At 36.5% G+C, this 20556-nt stretch overlaps 1 protein-coding gene across 2 annotated transcripts in view; it reads left to right on the forward strand.

The window, feature by feature from the left end:
* Nucleotides 1–341: 341 nt before the first annotated feature.
* Nucleotides 342–20556, forward strand: part of LOC117233038 (SKI family transcriptional corepressor 2) — a 29754-nt gene continuing 9539 nt past the window's right edge. Inside the window, exons 1-5 of one of the 2 annotated variants that reach the window (XM_033492916.1) lie at nucleotides 342–518; nucleotides 7145–7244; nucleotides 7897–8198; nucleotides 8549–9141; nucleotides 10463–10788. In XM_033492916.1, the coding sequence (XP_033348807.1) occupies nucleotides 7149–7244; nucleotides 7897–8198; nucleotides 8549–9141; nucleotides 10463–10788 (1317 nt within the window). In that variant the 5' untranslated portion in view covers nucleotides 342–518; nucleotides 7145–7148. The remainder of the gene's footprint in view (nucleotides 519–7144; nucleotides 7245–7896; nucleotides 8199–8548; nucleotides 9142–10462; nucleotides 10789–20556) is intronic. The other variant, XM_033492917.1, reaches the window with a different exon arrangement.

Consider the following 20556-nt stretch of genomic DNA (forward strand, 5'->3'; position numbering starts at 1 on the left):
ACGAGAACGTTTCGGAAAGTGTAGCGAAACGTTGAACGCGGCCAGTCGCTCGTAGTCATCCCTAACGCGCTCCTTGATCTTCCGCGTCCGTTCCACTTTTTCGTGGGATCTCCGTTTCTTCGTGGTTCAGCGAGGTGAAAAGAGAAATACTTTCTACAGATCGAATTATTGCAGGAACGAACCTAGGAAATTTTCGTGGTGATCCCTAAAGCCTTCTTCGATCTTCCGCGACGTTGCGTTTTATCGTGGAACTTATATTCTCTTATGGTTTGACGAGCTGGTCAGAAACATATTAGTAGATTTAGTTACTACGAAGAAACACATATCAGTAAATTAGAAATTGTTATGTAGATTCGTGTGAACGCGATATTTCCAAATACAACGATTTGACAAATTGGAAGAGAGAGAAATAGGAAAAGAGGGTTGATTTTTGATTGCGGGATTTTCGTGGCCGGATTATACGTGACCCAGGATCAGTGATCGGCGAAGGAGGAGATTTGGAAGGCTTGATTAAACAGGTATTTCTTTAATTGATTGAGTTTTTAGTGGACACAAGTACATGTTAATAGACTGCAGATTTTCATACGTTTATGAGAAATATAATTCTATTGTTTTCCTTGCGTGATCTTTTTATTATTAAAAGAATGTCTCCGGTTTCAAAAAAATATAATAGAATCATTATTGATGTTGATTGATATTGATGATGAGAAATTCTTTTAGTTACTGACACAAGAGTGCGATTGGAATAGGAAAGTTCGCGGACCAGTGTAAAATTAAAAGTTCAGTAGTGCACAGAATGCACATAGAATGCAAAAATGTATAAAATCCAAACTGGGATATTCGTTACGATATTTAACAACTGAAATAAGTCTATTTTAAATTCATAAAAATTTGAATTTGCATGAATATCCGCATTTTATATATGAGAGATTGGTGATAGTGTGGAAGGAGTTGATTGTACAGAACTCAAGTGTGAGATGCACGTGGTTTGAATAGAGTTTCGTTGGGTTGATTTGTATTTGGCTCGGGTTTGTTACGATTTGTGGATATTTGTCGGTTTTGACAGAGTGAGTCGATTAGTTAACGAAAATTATCAAATTTTTCTCAAATTACAAAACGGGAAACTAAAAACTAAAAACTAAAACCGGTTAGCTTTGGTTTATTTAATAATTTTTATATTCGCAAACCTCGCGTGCTTCCTATAACGATTTTTGCAAACCAATTTAGTTAAATTCCTACAAAACCCATAAAAAGAAATATTTTTCACAAATGTGAAGAATATTTGACTATTTCCTTTAGAACTAATTAAGTCAAATTCTTCCGAAGTTTGGTAAAACGTGTACCTTTTCTATGACTTTTAGAGAAGTCTAACTAAATTGATTTACTAGAATTGTCATAAGGAACAGGTGAGATACATACGTTTGGAAATGTGGAAATGATTAACCAAACCAAAGTTGTCGGGTTTTAGTTTCTCCTTTTTCGCAATTATTCAAAATATGCAAATGCTGTTGGCAAAACTAATATCAGCACCTATGGCGATTAAATATGATTTGTATTTCAAACTATTTTATTTTCATTATATTTTAGATACTTTTTATAAATTGGAAGTAAAAAGATTGTACCTTCTGACATTCAATACTTTCAAACTAAATCAAAAACATCATTAACACAAAATATGAAAAATCAAAATCTCATTCACGGTATAAACACTATTTATCAAATATAATGCTGGTAATCGTTAAATAATACTCAACTCAAAGGATACTCAAAGCGCTATAAAAATCTGCAGTTCCGATCTTTTTGTTTTCCTTTAACAACAGTTCTAACCAACTCAAAGAATACGCAAAGCGTTATAAAAATCTGTAGCCTGACACTTCACGGCTGTTTCTAAGTAAATTGATAGCCGATTCACGAGTCGGGGGTAAACTGGTCCCGCGGGACATCGAGGGCTTACATCCAGCAGAAAGGGGGCTTGGTTTCCCCGTAGTACGTTGCATAGTCAAGCAAACACCATAAACTGTTTGCCCAGAGATTAGCCGTGCATCGCTTTGGATTTAACTCGCGAAAGATCTTGAAAACAACAACCTGTTTTAGAGAGTCCGAATTAATATTAGTCGAACGCCTTCGGGGCTCAGGTGACCCAGGCAGAAAGTTTTGCCGATATTACAAACATCTGGGAGCAATTTCACGAGTTACTAAAGTTCCGCCGTGTTCCAGTAATTTTTCGCTTGGCTACTCGTAAACGATAGCTTCTTTTTTCGTCGAGACATCGAACCATCTGCATCGTCGAGAAATATGTCCCCATCTTCTCGTGTGCATACCAATCATGCTTTTCGTTCGATTTATATACGAACAGCAAATACAGGAAAGAACATAACAAGTTCACCTTTTATGATTCTATTGAACTTTAACTAAGATAATTACTTGTTAGGGTCATAAATCTTCTAAAAATAAACGATAAATCTATCAAATTTTACGTACCAAGATATAGTTATATAATTTTCAGATATCAGGGATATATTTAATATGATAACGTCTTTATAGCATTTTTATGGATAAAAGATAATGCACTAAAAGTCGAGGCAAATTTCCTCTAACAGATATTTAACCGTTGTTAGATGGTTGCAAAGATTACGGGCTGGTTGTTTCATTCTCTTTAAAAACTGTAGGGGGCAACTTTTAAATATCTAAAATTTGTGAGTGTCCAGTTATCTGAACTTCGTTCTTTTCTCTCCTATTATTCTCGTATTTTTCATTAGGTACGCGGAATATAACAGGCGGCACTTGTTTAAATTACGTAATCCTCTTGGGAGATTGTCGAAGCAACGAGTCATCGTTTGACGTCTGTAAAGAGGAATTAAAATGCATCCCGTTTAGGATAACGTAAATATTTCTGACTACAAGAGAGACGCAATTTGTTACGCTGCTGCGACGGGTCAATCCTTCAACTGTAGCGAGCTGTTCTTTGAATCTTAATATAAATGTTTTTATACCAACGAATGAATTGCAAAGGAAACCTGATGTAAGACAAAAACAGTCTCGTGCTCGTGTTAAAATAAAAGCATTTAATATTGAATTGAAATATATAATTAATAATCTAGTGGTTATGTCGACTGATTTAGACATTTCATATTTGTTTGCTGATTACGTTTTACGAATTTTTAATTTGAAACTGCTGTTTGTCTGCGAGCTTATTAATTACTGCTAGCTTTTTCGTCTTTATTCGATAAAATCGTATACTTATGCTACTTACCAGTAACGTACTATTATTATCGGCGAATAAAGTAGATAGATTGTTACATAAACTATATATACAGGCAATCAGCGAATATCCGAGAAAGAGATTTTGTTTTATCATTAATTTGAGCACTATGTTTGAGCTTTTGAATTCTATTTCAGTTATTTTATGTTCATCGTAAACGTATTCTATAAATACAATAAATACGATTTTGATTCATTATCCTCTAATCATCTACATACAAGACCTTATTTTATCCTTATTTTGCTATCACGTATTTACTATCTATCATCTATCTGACTATTATCTGTTATAAATGTTTATCTAATTGCCTAATTTACCTACTTAACTGCATATCCTCTCTCTTTATTTGCACTTTCATTTTCCTTTTTCCCAATTTCCTCACCCACAGCTCTGCCCTTTCCTACTTCGTTTATTATCTCTTCTATATTAATTGCTCCCTTTCTAATTCCCTACTGGCCTAAGGAGCCTACATGCCACAAATTAAAAAGTTATAGACCTAGAGCCGTAAGTACACGCTTCCGTACAGGTTTCCCACACAGCAACGAGGATACGATCTCACTATTTTCTTGTACCATGTCATAGCCAGTGAAAAATCTCTTTCTCCTCTGTTTACCTCTTTCCATCATATATACGTTTGTTTGTAACTGTATGGAATAATGTTTCCCGTTTCCACGGAGAAATAAGCACGCAAAAGCAGAGTGCACGTGAGACAAATGGACACGATACAAGATAAGGGATGGTTGTATGCAGTGGAGGGTAGTAGTCGGCGAACGAAGTCGCGGGGATAAGCGTACCCGCGGGCTCGCGGATTATTTAAATGCAAACACAATGTTGTACCGAGGCGCATTGTTCCCCTCTCGGTTATTTTACAATTCAATCTGCGATCCTCGGGCTTCTGGAGGCGGCGCGGCGGCAGGCTTCCGAGGGTCCAGAGACGGGCTCGGGGTAAGCTTGTTCGTTCATTGTAACGTTGTTAAATCTCTGCGCTTCCATTATGACTACATCGTGCTCTCATTTCGTCTATCCACCTTCTCTCTCTCTCTCTCTCTCTCCCTCTCCCTCTCTCTCTTTCACTTTTGCCTCTGCAACCTCTTGCTATACCTTTCGACTCCTGTCCTTGTACTCTTGTCTTATTTCTATCTCTATCCTGATTTTTTTGTTAGGATGCAATCGCGGTCTCGATCACGGTTTCATTGTGCAGAAATTATTATTATTTCTTTAGGAATCTTATTGGTTAAGTAACGAAGTGTATTTGAATACGCATACATTGTAGTTCATAAATATTAGAAGAGTTTTTGGTTTCATATAAAGTGCGATAATTCATTATAAACAAAATGGTTAACGAATCGCGATTTGTTGCATTCGTGCAAGGTAGCGACGTACAAATTTATAAAAGCTAAGAGTCGCAAGAGAAACTCGATAAATGAGAAAACTGGGAAATGTATAAATCAATTGTGGGCACTTTTAGTGATATCGTCAAACACAGGTCTTAATTATTTCAGGTCCTTATTTTATTTCTACCATATTTTTATCTTGTGCTTCTATTCAGAAGTTCGAAATTGCTTACATTAGAAATATTTCCAAAATCTTGGAAATCTTGGAACTAACCTATCGAGCGTAACTTATATCGATCAATTTGAAAAGGTAGACAACGACTCTTCTTATCCAAGAACTTCCGCTTGTTCAATCTCATCGGATATAATTTCTGCCGCCAACAAAAAACCTACAGCAAGACTCGCTTCTCTTGATCGCGATTCAATTAGCTAATGAACGTGCCGCTAAGTAGGGAGAACAAACGCCACGACCATTAGTAGAACGTACGCGGCCGTTTCTAGTTTGTACTAATTGTAAGTAGCGAGTAATTAATGCGGTCGATTCGAGTCCGATCTGTCGAACCGCTGACCAACGGCATCCGAGTCTTCTCTATAGAGAAGAGGGGATTGCAATCGTGGAGGGTTGCAACGTTTCCAACCGTGCAGGTGAACTGAAGAGAGGGAGGTAGCTGAACTGGAAGTAGGGGGTTGTTCCGGCTCGGATACTGGCATTGTTTCACGGTGGATGAGAATTTAATTTGCGCGACGGAGAGAGACAACCTCTGCCATCATGCTAGAAAAGGTACAAGTAATACTGTGTGTGCGTGTATATATATATATATATGTATATGTACATGAAGAACAGAAGGAAAGAACGAGGAAGATGGTAAAAATAGAGTGAAATACAGACACAACATACATATCCACGGACCAAAATGGAAGAAAAGGACAAATATAGAGAACAGAAGAAAAGAAAGAGGGAAAAGAAAGAAACATAGACAAAGAGCAGTATATATCTCGTATATAGAGGACAGGAAGAAAGACAGAGGAAGAGAGTTGAGGGCTGGATGGGTGCTGGCTTGTTTAAGCGTGGGTGGGGGTGTCAAATTGAATTACCCCCTCGTTCTACGGTCCCCGGGGACGTTTGCTGGAGCACTGGCGCTCTCTGTGCTTCTACGTCAGGGCTATGCCCGCTTGTAAATGGGTTTTATCTGCGTGCACCGTTGTACGTGTAGCCGTATACACACTATACCTTCATGGAGGCGTTTTCAATTAAAATCAACATCGAGGGTTCCTTCCATCTCTCTCTAGTTTCTATAGTATTCTGGTTGTCGTTGGTTTACTCTCTCGTTTCTGTCTGTTGGTTGAATCGATCATTCTTTCTCTTTCTATCCTGACTGCGCAAAATCAGATCGTTCCCTCTATTTCTCTTTTTTCTTTGTTATATCTACATCGCGTCTCTCTGGTTGCTTCTCTCTCTCCCTCTACTTCTCTCTCTCTCTCTCTCTCTCTCTCTCTCTGTCTCTATTTTTATTTTTGGAATCCTTTTTTCACCGGTTTATTTGGTAGGCGGACGGTCTCTCATGAAAAATTCACGGGCTCAATGAAATCTTCGCCGCGCGTTAAACTAATGGAAAGAGGCTCTGCTGGTAGCACTCGTGCACTTATTTCAGATCTCCATCTTCTGAGTGAGAGAAAAGAGTGTAAGAGGATAAGGAACCCGATGCGACCCGTTCTCCCATCGTATTTTCTTCTTCCTCTTCTGTACTTTTTATATTTTGTCACTGATTTCTTTTCGACGAGGCCACCTTTGCTTGGAGATAAAGCAGTGTTTGAGGAATTCTGAATTTCGTACATCGCGACGGAAAAGTTTGTCACGTATAGGTATTGGCAATGGGGAAGTTGTAGGAAATAACTGAAAGAATACGATGATGTACTTTTTTATGTATTTAATTAATAAAAGTAGAGTTGATCGATTTGGCTTCTGCGAGACTCAATTACGATCGTGTCTCAATACGATTTCAAACATAGCGTATTTCATTTTTCGTGATAATAACCACAACATAAAAAATTGTTAGATGAATTCGTTATTATAAGACGCAATGTAGTGTTATTAACAGGTTAAACAGCCACAAAATAGTCACAACATGACAAAAATAATTTCATCAAACTAAATTGCATTTAATGATGTTCATTGGTCAATCGTTTCGATGTCAGATGATCAATAGAGCGTAATAAATATAATTACAATGGAAACACAAAACGGAAACAACTAAAGCGCAATAATATCATACAATAATGCCAACAATACAGAACAATAATAACATACGCCGTTTCATATTACATTTTTCCATTGAATAATAGTATTATTACATTCATATTGAAAAATATTACAGAATTTAAACCGATCGGTGTAATTCGAAAAGCATTCATTAGCGTGTACGTATATACATGTATGAGAGACAAAGAGAAAATAATTTATCAAGTGGGCTTTGCGAGATGAGTGCCTGTAAAAACTGAACTCGATTGTTATTTCAGGAATATTCTTCTGTTTTTATTTTTGTTGCAGTAGAATGGATGGGCCGGCGGTATTATCGATGCCGCCGATAACCGCGCCCCAAAAATCAGCACAATCGCCGCAGCCACAGTCGCATTCGAAATCCAATCAGGTATCGCATGTGTTTTTATATTATGGGATTTTACTTTTTAATTGTTTCCGGTGAACGTTCCGCGATCACGAATTATCCGCGTTTATTTGAAGATAAAACGCATTATTTCTTTGGCGGTGGGAAGGTTTTAGTATTATTTTTGAACAATTTTTCCGAAGCCAAGGGAATTATTATTGTATATTATTTATTTGGATAGGGCAGATAAAACGCGATATTCCGAAACAAAGTAACGTTATTTCTTTGTCTCAGCGTTAGCCAATTAATTGTAAGTTGTCATTATATGAGATTTCGATTATATATGAAATTGTAGAAATTAAAATATAGTGAAATTTCTGCGAAATCAAGGGAATTATTATTACATATTATTATATGGTATTATTTATTGGGATAGGGAAAATGAAACACTTTACAAACGAAATAACATTGCATATTTCTTTATTGTCGTGTTTGTCTCGCTCAATGTTGGCTAATTAATTGTAAATTATTATTATACAAGGATCGTATATAGAATTATAAAGATTAAAATAAAATCTGAAGGTACATTTACTTTGGTTTATAATTTTCATCTTGTTTACTTCTTTCTTTGTAGTTCGTATCTCGTATAGTATCGTTCTTAACATCGAAGAACCACGTTGTGAACCTAAACCATCAGGAGTTGCAGGTGGGCACTGTATCTCTCTATGGCATTCACATCGTGTCCCTGGTGATCGAGGGTCAAGAAAGGCTATGTTTGGCTCAGATAAGCAACACGTTGCTGAAGCAGTTCAGTTACAACGAGATTCACAATCGCAGGGTAGCTTTGGGCATCACCTGCGTGCAATGCACTCCCGTCCAGTTAGAAATCCTCCGTCGAGCCGGCGCTATGCCCGTTTCCTCCAGAAGATGCGGCATGATTACGCGAAGGGAAGCCGAGCGTCTCTGCAAATCGTTCCTCGGCGACAATGCGCCGCCTAGGTTGGTTTACTTTTATCAAGCTATCTCACAAAATTGTTAGGAATCATATTGTTTCACTCCATAGAATGTGTTTTAACATGTAAAGGTGTCTCCTATGACATAAAAACATAATATAATAAATTCCTTAACTTAACGTATAAAGATTTTTAACGCTAGAACTATCAAATTCGACAAAGCAACGAATTTCAGAGTTTCTTTTTTTTGCGACTATTGAAAAGATTTTAAACCTACCTAAACCTAATCATTTTGGTACATATCGAACTATAAATTTTCTTCTAACACATAGAATCTAAATTTCTCACATTTAGAATCGCCGCATCGCTATTCAAAGACACTCTGTTTTCTTCAAGATTACCAGAAGACTTCGCTTTCTCGGTGCACCACGAATGCGCCTGGGGCTGTCGAGGCGCGTTTCTACCAGCTCGCTATAACAGTTCGCGTGCGAAATGCATCAAGTGCGCCTACTGTGGCCTCTTCTTCTCCCCCAACAAGTTCATCTTCCATTCACACCGAATCGGCCCATCGGACAAATACGTGCAACCGGACGCGGCGAATTTCAATTCCTGGCGTCGTCACATGAAACTTTCCGGAAATCCGCCGGACGAGGTGGTGCACGCGTGGGAGGATGTGAAAGCAATGTTCAACGGCGGCACTAGAAAGCGATTGCTTAATAATCCAACGTCAAGGGAATCGCCAAGTCCTGCAAAGCAGCCGAGATCATCGCCTACGGCGCAAATTCCGACCCTCGTGCCGTCGCCTACGCATCCACGTGTTCCTCCATTTCCAGAATTACCTCTACCGTTGTCTAGAAGCTTGGTGATGGACTATGTGTGGCATCAACATCAACAGGCTGCCGCTGTTGCTGCCGCCAAGACACCCGGTTTTCCATTTTCACCCTACGCTCTCCCGTGGCTCGCTAAGAGAGGACCAGTGCTCTTTCCTGGTGAGTTCGTGATATCTTGGAGATTTGCTTTTTGGCATTGATAATGCATTTGATCTATTATCTTCGGTGCATTTAATTGCGCGTTTTAACGATATATTTCATTACACTTGGTATATTTAACTGGTGTATTTCTGTGGAATATTTTAATTTGACATATTTTACTAGAACGTGTATATTTTATTATATTTAAATTAGCCCAAATTCTTCTATTCTATTAAATTCTAGAAATTTGCGTTTCTATAGTTAATAACGCAGTTTAGGCAGATTGTAATGTGTAATATGGCAGATTACACGCGTCGCGAGCAGAAATTACATTGCGGAGGCAGAGTTCATTAGTATAATTACAGGGAATATGTGAATGTGAAGAGTGCTACGAAAATTATTAATCGGTGCAACGATCATGTTCCCACGCGTGTAAGGTAATGGTCTTTGATAATAATTATTAATGCACGTTCCACTATGCAGTCATACATATGTGTATTCGCGCGATCGATTTAACATGGCTATTTCCATTTTCTTGTCAGAGTTAGTATTAATCACTTAAAATTGTTTTAACTAATAGCAGACAAAATTTCTCGTGCAAAGAGAACCGACCATTAATTCGAGTGGCGTGCAAAAGTTACCAGTGATACTAACGAATTTTAGCCGTAAATGCACAAGCTATTTAGAGGATTAGCTTAACCGTTGCTGCGAACAAATATCGTTAGTTAATGTTTTGAATTCATTGCCAGGATTACTCACAATATATGTGCAACTGTACCTATCTATTTGCGTAGTATATTTTGTGTGTATCTATTTCTATGTAATGTCATATAAAAGAAGCGCTGCTTCCTTGAGACGCTTTATACACATTTGAAGAACGTAGAAGGGAGAAAAGTTATTGAGTTTTTAATTTTTACGTAGAAGAACTTTTCATATAAGAATTGGAAAATTCAATTATGCATTCAGGTGGCATGTTAGTAAAATTGTATTGTTGTTTGATTTTCGGAGTTTTTATTTTTAAATATTTACTTTTGCCATTATTTTTTAATAATATTACATTTTGATTTTTTATAAATCTTTATGGATTTATCGTCAAATGTTTTTCTTCATCTTTTTCTCTACATTATTCTACTACATTAATTCACATTATTCTAGAATTATTCCATCAACGACAAGTCAAAAGCCTTCCAACCACATATAGCTTTTTCTCAGAGACTTATTCATATAGATTTGTCAGAAATATTTCTAATCGTTGTATTTTCTATTAACGTAATAATTAATATTCTTCATAAAGCTAACATAACACATAGCGTAACATGACATTTTTCTTTTCTTCAAGGTCCTCTACCACCTCCAATAAGCGGTTCCAATCCAACCGAACCGCTTATACCAACGGTGAATCCATCATTGCATCAGTCTGCCTTTCGTCCTGTGATTCGTGGACCACCGATAGTTGAATCGGTGACTCAAGAACAACCATCGGATACCTCGGTATCCCAAAAAGAAGATAATTCTGACGACGAAGTGGATATAGAGACAACAGAAGACGATCCAGTGACACCTTTAAACATTACTGCACAGAATCTTCATTCCGTTTCAAATTCAGCTACCAGTAGTCATAGTGGTCGTAATTCGCCACAGTGTTGGAGTCCTCCTCGAGAAACGGTGAGTGATTATTTATAATGGATAGTTAATATAGATTTTCAAAGACAATTGATCAAATAAAAAATCTTTGTCTACAATGGAAATAAATGATACGTTCTGCCGTTTTCAAATTCTTTAGAGAACTTAAAATCAACAAGAAAGCATTAGAATTATTTATGGATGCAAAAAGTAAATTTCGAATTTGAACAATTCGACATTGCTGAATTTTATTATTCATCACACGATTATTCTGCGCATAAATTAATTAGATTACAATTTATTTCGAAATTATTTATGTGCTAGGATTATTTACAGACCAGAGAACGAATCAGTTTTCCAGTATCATTCCTAAGAAACAAAATCGACAAATTAAAGAAGACCTAATCTCATCGATTTATATTAATGACTCGATTATACATTATCTATCATCGGTCTTAAACAAAAATAGAGAATAGAATAGAAACCAATATACTAAGGACATTTATAGGCGCAGTTTCAAGCATTGTATTAATTATTGGAGACTCCATTAACCTAGTATTAGAATCAAAAGCGTAGCAGTACAATGTTTTCGAACGACAGGCACGTGGCCATTGTTATACCCTTTGAGCATAACGAACTTACGAAAGGTTCCATCGTCACCCATTATCAGCACCGATAGGTCCGCAAACACTTGGCACTCTACGAGTCTTTCCTGAAAATATGTCGACTAACCCTTATGGTGTACACAAACTCGCGATCGGTAATTCGCAACAATCACGCCCTAATTCGAGTAGGTACTTCTGCACGTGGCCCATCCACACGAAATATAGGGTTAAAAAGCAATGCGAGTGAAATTAGTTTATCTACCACCTTGTTTCTTACATATGTTTCTTTAATTACGTGCGAACACAAAGCGAACTACCCTTATCGTTAATGCTACTAATATCACTATGTTTCTAGAATTTTTATTTAATAGAAACCGTTGTCTCGGAAGTCAGGTTTCATCTATCGGATATTCTTCAATGACTTACATCTTTGGACGTAACAGATTTATTTTCAACTGTGTCACATTAAAATTTCCTCGTTTAATCTTAAAAATTCATTAAAATTTCATTAAAATCGATGAAGTGTATAGATACTTATCATATGTTTCTTCTATATTAATCAGAGATACTTTTTCCATAATATATTACAAACCTCAATGAACACTTCCGTCGAATCAAACAAATTTCAGCAATCTTCCACGAGTAACAAGCTGCCCGATTCATAAGTTCTCCCTTCACCATTCCTTCAGTTCAAACACCATCAACACCTTGAGTATCGGATTCGAAGGAGCGTCCCCTTTGACATAGCCAGAACTCGGTCCAATATTAATGATTGGTATACAGGAGTCCTGTGCCCTCTCGTTACCGTCGATACAAGCCGTCGAATCAAGTAAATCTGAGAGAGAAAGAGAGAGAGAGAGAGAACAGAGCAAAGAGGGTGAGAGTTTCCTGCCACGTAATACTACTCGACGTCCCTAGAATTTGCTCTGCGGTCTGACTGCTCGTGCGGCTGCCCCCGTCAATTGCGATAATTATTGTGTCAGTAAATACTCCGTAACCATACGAACTAACGGGCTCGCGCGATCGACTGGACATAATATGCTCACAGCGTGTAGATACACTTATGCCGGCGATATAATTAAATGAACGACCGCGATGTTATGTTGGCGTTATGCATGGAGTGTCATGCAACTTGACTACTGTCGTTTTGCGAGTCGAGCACATCGGAAATTAATTATCATATTAAGGAAATCACGGAAGTAATCGAAAGCAGGAATTGCAAAATAGCACGAGCCCACTTTCAGAAAACAAGTTTCCTGTTTATCCTTTACAATTCGTTATTAATCTTGTGGATTTTTCCTGCGAGCGCTGATTATACATAGGCTCGCAAAAGTATGTAACTAGACTAAACTTGATAAAACTAAAATTAAGATTGCGACTACTTAGTGAACATAGACGTAATATCCATTTACTATATCGAAACCAAAAATATACTGGGTACTCTTCTAAATGAAAATCATCCGAGTATCCGATCATTCTATTAATACCTCCACCAACGTATTTAAAAAGAGTGTATGTACTATGTTTTCTCAGAAAACATTGTTTCAGAAAGTAATACATTAGAGCGTCAGCGAGGATCTTTAATCATTGAGTAGTGAATAAAGCTATATATTCTGATCGTTTAATAACGGAGTATATTTGTGTTAGTAAAAAAAAGAGTAGCTCCACCCGTGAACGCCGTCCCCTTCTGTAAACGAAAAACGAGATAACTCGGAGTTACGTGATACCTAGCAAACAAGTTTGCACCAAGTTAATCGAATTAAACCGAGTTGTAGCCAGCAATCTACTGTAATCGAGCCTGTCGGCTTCTAGATAATATTACTCTACATTTAGATCTCATTCTAAATATCATATACACGAAAGGCGTACATGCTACTTTTTATTCTAATTATAATTTATTACAAATTGTATAATTATATATATTCTGCATAATATTCATGCAATTCCTCTAGTATACGGATTTAACCCAGAAGCCTCGAGCGACATCATAATCATACCAAAACATTCCTCTCGAAGCTGTATCCCATATTAATGAGACAACTCTATAATCTCAACTCGTAGTTCCCTCTTTCTCTCATCTAAAAGAAGTATTAACAATTAGCAATAATTATCCATGAGAGTTAAATGAAGGGTGGAGAAATGAGTAACAGAGAGGAAGACATGAAAAAAGAGGCAGATACAGGAAGGTTAGGGTTCGACCGGGATAAGCTATCCGGATTGCCAGGCAGCTTTTCAATTCCCCCTTGTTGGTGTCGAGTGGGACAGATCCGTACTTTGTGAAGAGACTCACCAAAATCTCTCTCTCTCTCTCTCTCCTTCTCTCTCTCTCCCTTTCTCTTTTCTCATCTCGACGACATCAAGTGTGTATACGTTGGTTCACGTAGCCATAGATATATCAGTCACAAAGGTACCCACACGGACAAGAGGAGAAGTGGAAAACCCAGTTACTGCATCGCGCGACACACAGAGTCAGGGCCACAAGTGTATCACGGTAACTAAGTAATCCCCGAACGTTATTTGCAGTTATTTCTCGCTTGGACAGATCGGTCGAGGAAAGTAATCTACACGGAGATTTGGTATTTTCATTTTCGCCACACATCTGTGGTATGGTCAAGGTGGCGGTTAGTTGTGTACAACAGCTCACTATGCTTACAGTAAATATCTTGGAAACTTTTACCGTTTTCAGATTTGTTTCAAACTTTTTACTCTTGCTTTACTTGCGATCGTATCGTATGAAAGAATTGTTGTCTGTCCGTTGAACTAACAACAAGATCGAAATATCAAAATTAAAACGATCATAGTAGGGTTAAAGGGAAAGGAAGTATAGGAATGTAAATTTCCAAGCGAAATGTGACTACCCCGAGGAAAAGTACGCAATTTCTTTCCAAAAGCCGTCGCAATGGATTCATTCAGATAGTAATGAGGATAAAAGTGAAGCGAGAAACGTTTAATGTATTCGAACGCCACGAAATAAGGACGAGGCGATTATCGCTTCGCGAAGTTCCTCTGGTCAATTAAGATCCTTTTGGTCGATCGTGATTAACGAACATCCCTAGTTCGCGTCAATTCTCCTCGCATCGGGTTTTCGTTAAAGAGGAAACACACGAAGACATTCGCAGATCTTCTCCAACATCCATTTAAATGCAATTAAACGGTGTCACGTAGAAGCAGGAAGAGGAACAGCAGCCAGGAAACGTTTAAATCAAACTTCGGCTGGTTTAGTTAGTTTCGACCGCAACTTTTAATTGCGCTTCGACCGTCTGGAGAGCCATTAGATTTTCGAAGGAGCGCCGACTGTTATACAGACTTCTTTGGAATTCTTATTACGTGATGCCGTCTCACTCTTCGAGTAAAAGAAATTGACTTGTCGTCGTAAATAACCAAATTGGGATAACGATAATGCGAGAGTTGGTTGGAAACCTAACTATGAACATTTTGTAAAAATGTATATTTATAAAACATTAATAAAATGTTACTACAAAGAACGATTATTTTTAGTCAGTTGTCAACTTTCGCGAAGGTGAAACGTCAGGGATATCAAACGTGAAAAGATATCAACCTCAGAAGAGAATGGATTAAAGGAAAATATGCATGTCTTGTAACTTTATTTGCAAGAAAACTTTTCCAGGAAGGGAAAAAGCAACTACGTACTGTTGAGAAACGTGTAACAGAAACCTATTTCTTTGTGTTTGAAATGTTTTAAAACCACACGTTAACAACATATAAATAAGCAATTATAGTTTAAACATATAGATTGCGATGGAAAATGTTAAAATAAATGGTTTTATGCAAAAAAATATGTTTTCATATCAAGCAATACTAGTCTAATGCTTTTCAAGTAAAGCAAGCACCAAACACCAAGTAAAAGAAGGAAAATTAACGTAAAAGAATAATTATATATATTTTCTTGATTGTTTAAACATACTAAATACTTCGGATATCACGTGTTATATTTTATCCTTAGCAAACGTTAATTAAGAAGGTCCAGCTGGCATTTTTAACAATCGTTGAGCACCATCAAAGTTTCTCCCTGCTTAGAATGAAATGCCAACGTTTGACCTTATATACTATGAAACCCTTCGGGACTCTGTGATTAAATTGACTATATCGCACGAATGTACGTACGTTATATCTACTCACGAGCATCTTCTAAAATAAGTTAACCCGGTAACATTTCACTTGATACGAACCTGCTACGTTCAAATACCTATCGCTTTACATTGTTCAAAATCGCTTCATCTCAAACATTTATGAAATATATTAATCCAAGAGAGTCGTAGGTAATACAATTGAAAAAAATAATTTACTGTATGTAATAACAATAGCGACCATAAATATTGGCGTATATATTTCTTACGTTTATTGGAAGACTAACACTTTATTTATTTAGTTTAGTTTACTTTATTTAGTGGTAAAGTAATACAATTCTATTTATTCAAATGAAACAACGAAGAACACTCTTAGACAGCAAATCATGAAATGACAGCAGATATCTATTATAACAAAGTAAACTTGAAATAAGATGTTTGAGAAAATTATTAATTACACATATCTTCACCCTTAGAAATTTAAATTAACTGTATTACATATAGGATCAGTTAAGAAAGATCTTCCTTTGAAAAAGTACTTGAATTAAATAAACCTTTCACTAAAAATCATCTCACAAAACCCACATCAAACGTTCTTTTAAATTACTACATAGCTACTTTTAATGCAAATTAACCATCGCAATGAAAAGTTAATCGAGACAGTTCCCTTCCTTTTAAACAAAGTGTAGCGTTCAAAAGATGAAGACTTTCGGTGAAAACATTTTTAAATGGTAAGGGAAAAGGTAGAAACACTGAGTGAACCAGAGCAGAGGGGAAAATAAAGGGTGGAAGTTGGATTGAATTGAAGGGTGCTGGGCGGAGCTGACGATTATAATTAAATCAACAGTCACCGCCCACAACTTCCATAGCGGACCTTCGTTTCGTCCCACGATGACATTTCTCCACGGGCATCTCGCGCAAATCGCATTAGACCAACGAGAATATACACGAGAATATGTATGTAGCTTCGTTTCATGCAAGCGACGCGTGTAATTGCATGCCACGTGTCCTAACGCTGAATAATTTTCACCACGAATAGGATTTTTTCAAAGGAGTTCCACTGTTCAGCTTGTTTCGTTTGCTCTTTTTCCGTTTGAAAGGTAAATGTGATAAATATAAGATATACAAGGTGTTCCAGTAATCATAATACAATCAGCAAGGAAGCGATTCTACGTGAAAAATATAAGTCAAAGATATAAGATTTGTTCACACGACGATTCATTTTCGAGAAAATTGGGTTTGAAAATTTGTCGAGTTTACTTAGACTTGGCTAATTGCTGGCTAATGTTGAACGCTTAATTAAAAATTTCGAACTTAAGCTTTGAAAGAAAACTATAAAATTATAAATATATTAAACTTAGAAAAAATGTAGAAAGATTAGCAATTTAATGGATGAAAATATTGTCTTATCCGTAAACACTAGCGCTATTCTTTCTAATTTTCCATTCCACTAGGCTCGAATCGATTGGAAATTGCCGATCGGTATGTAAAAAACATGATCCGGCCGCATTGAACACTGTCGAAAAATAAAATGTATTTGGGCGGACCATCGATGAAAAGGCGACGAAATTTTGGTGCATCGAGGATGAAACTCGTTAACCCCTGGTGCTGTGTTCACAGTACAGCTGTCTGAATAAGAGGGTTTCAGGGAAAAATTATTTCATAACTCCCATGCGAAATTGAGAATCTACAAATAATGTTCCACCACGATAAGCGGCAGCCACTACGCTCGCGTAATTTACATTTCCATATGCTTCTACTCATCCCTCGAATTAAAATGTCATTATTCTCTTCTTTCCAACGCAAACGATTCATTTTCATAATTTTTTGGATATATTTTAAAAGGAAAGATTATTCGTATATGGGAATTTTTACGCTTTCTCGTTAATTATGTTTTGCTCTTTTTAATAATGATATTGAAATTTGAAGAATTTGTAAAGTTGCTTCTGTAATTTTAGTTTCATATATTTCTTTATTTTTTTAGTCTATAAGAATAGTTGCGAATAATAAATAATTATAATTACCAAATAGCACATGTTTTATTTATAATATTAATTTTTATTCATACTAAGCTATTTTATTAGCTACTTGTTATGCTCTAAAATTACTTTCACTAGATATACAACTAACGAAGAAATATTACTGGATAACGATAATCAACGATATTTTTCTGTGGATAAAATGAACATTTATGCAGACTATTAATCATCTAATTTATTACTGTTACTTTAATGGCGGCTGTGTTTTGTGCCGACATGTAATGAAGGCTCTATCATGATCAACTTATATTTGCATAAAAAACAACCATGACATCTGTTTAATATGTCAGTCTAATGTCTCTACTTCCATAGCAATTTATAAAGACGTTTTCTATAAATCTGTCTAAAATCAAAGTAGGTAGGTATATCTTACATTGGCAAAATTTGAACAAAATTAAATTTCCAGTATTTATTAAAATTACAATACTTATATATTTCCCGACATCAGTAAATTTTCTTAATACCATAGGCTTAATAATTGTAAAATTTATTTCTATATCTCTGAGCGACATAATCACTGTTTTTTAATTTAAAATATCATTCCAAAAAAAAAGTTTTAATGGAATTCTTTTGTCAAGAAAATATCAATTTATGCCAATCTAATATGGCGTTCAAATTATATTTACCAAAATTATTCCACAAAGTCCGAAATTGTAAAAGAAATAATTTAAAAATACCCGAAATAAATCATTCTTAAGCATCAGCGAAATATATGTATATATAGGATTAAAGAGAATTATATTATTCGCAAAATTACATTGCAAAGTTCGAAATTGTAACAAAAATAATTAAAAAATACCCGAAATAAATATAATTATTATAATAAATTTAAATAAAACACACAAGGATTATAATTAAATGCGGACGTAGTAAAATGGTATGAATCAACGAGTGGATGAAATTAAAAAATTTCTCAGTGAAACAGAAGTAACGCGGACGAAGGGAATCCGATGGCGCGAGATCGGTCGGACAACGCTCTCGAATAAAGCCGACATTATAGGCAGCATAATCAATTCCCCGGCATAATTCCGCAACACGCTATGAATTTGGTCAAGATCGACCGACTGGAAGTGATTCGACTAACACGATTGCGTACTAACTTTGCACGCGACGAGCGGCTCACATTCCCGATCCAAACTTGTACAAATCGCACTTATGTCCCATTATTTTAACTCCCTCGACAGAAAGATTCCTCCTTCATTTTACCAATCGCCTAAATATATCTACGTTTTTTACCGTTCTCCTCGCTGTTCTTCTTCTTCTTCTTTCTTTTAAAGGACATGGAACGTAACGAATAATTTTAGGCAGTTTAAAGTTTCATTATATTGAAAACCTACATAGGAAATAGTTAACGGTTCGTTAGAAGTAACCAATGTCTATTACTTGGATATTTGTTAGATTTTTATTGAACAGAATTAATATTAATAATAACATAGCACAAGAATTTATAAACACTTTACTATATAACAACCCAACCTAACCAATTACGTAGCCAGGAAGCAGTAGCAGACTTATAAATCACCAGACGAAGACGAATCTTAGAATTAGCCAACCGATCCATCTAACGGCAAGCCAAAAACATAGAAAAGCACCAGTTGAGAATCCCCTCTCGCGGATGAGTTCCGCGTTCTCCCATTTGTAACTCCGTTCAACCGGAGCAAAGTAGGTAGAAATCCTTTCCCGCCCCCATCATCGGAGCCCAGCCTCGCTTATACACCCCCTCTATCTCGTCTCCACCCTTGCTTGCAACGCTTTACACGAAGTGAGGCCCATCGGCATCGCCAGACCGAAAACTCAACACGCTCGTCTGCCCCTGTACCAGCAGCCCATCCTCGCGTTATGGCTCGCTCAATTGTTTCAGCCCCGTTGATCCAATAAAGGATTACGGAGAAACAATCGTAGCGTGCGCCAACATCCCCCTCGTTCCACCTTCCTCCACCTCTTTCACCCTGTTTCCTCCTCCTACTCTCTCTACTCTCTACATTGGTTGTTCGTTTCTGTACAGCGATGGATTTTTGTTAGCCAGTAAACGTAAAAGCAAAAGTTTCGACCGATATGGATACGCAAAGGGGAGAATAGAGACGTTTTTTAGAGAGACGAACCGATTGTCGCACAATCAAATTGCGTGTCAGTGTGTAGTACTACAAAGCAGTTTTTGCGATTGGTTGTACGAAAAGGATTGCCTGAACGATTAAATTTTCATCTAGCTACGGTGAGTTTAATTGATACGGAAAGAGATGGAAAGATAGAGGTGAGTTACGTTGTGATGGGGGTGTTCATTTTTGTAAAAGGTTTTTGGGGAGTATTTTTTCGGAAACTGGGCGGGCTGAGGAAAGACTGAGTTCTATGGGTGAATTTTAATAATAAGCTTTCATCGCGATGGAAATAGTCTTCCTTATAGTATCGTACTTAAGTTCTTGTAAAGTACACGACGCCTTCTAGGTACTCGCACAAATAAAAATACTAATTTCCTCCTTGGTAATAGTACTAAATATGGTGAAGCTCTCGTACTAAATTACTGAATAATTGCATAGAATTCGCCTAAAATCGCTCTCTATCACTTGCCTATTTTCCTCTTTTAGGACATATAATAAGGATTTGAATTGCTCGGTTCTTCGCCTTTCTTGGGATAAAGATCTTTCCCGAGAAGGTCTCAAGTGTGTTGTAGAGTGGTTATTATATATGATAATTTTCTTATGATGATTATTTAATAAATATCAGCTCGTGAATAATGGAATTGATATGAAACTGTATAATATAAATGGCGAATTTTATTCAAACATAATAGGTTTCAAATATGTTTCGTTATTTTTGAAGATTCAAGGGATGTAAATTTAATAAAAGAAACTATGAGATCGTTTCCCATATCTACTCGAGCAAATTTGGATTATTTGAAAAAGGAACGTATCTCGTATTCGCTGCTAACATGTAACTGGCCCATCTCTATGTTTTTTTTTTCATTGAAGAAATCTTTATTTTAAGTGTTTGCTTTAACTGTTAGCTAGTATTTTTGGATCATAGATGGTTACAATAATCTGATTTACGTTTTAATTGCGTTGTTTAATTTTTAAATACTTA

Source organism: Bombus vosnesenskii, unplaced genomic scaffold, assembly GCF_011952255.1.
Source record: "Bombus vosnesenskii isolate JDL3184/JDL3185 unplaced genomic scaffold, Bvos_JDL3184-5_v1.1 scf7180000013294, whole genome shotgun sequence".
Taxonomy (NCBI): Eukaryota; Metazoa; Arthropoda; class Insecta; order Hymenoptera; family Apidae; genus Bombus; species Bombus vosnesenskii.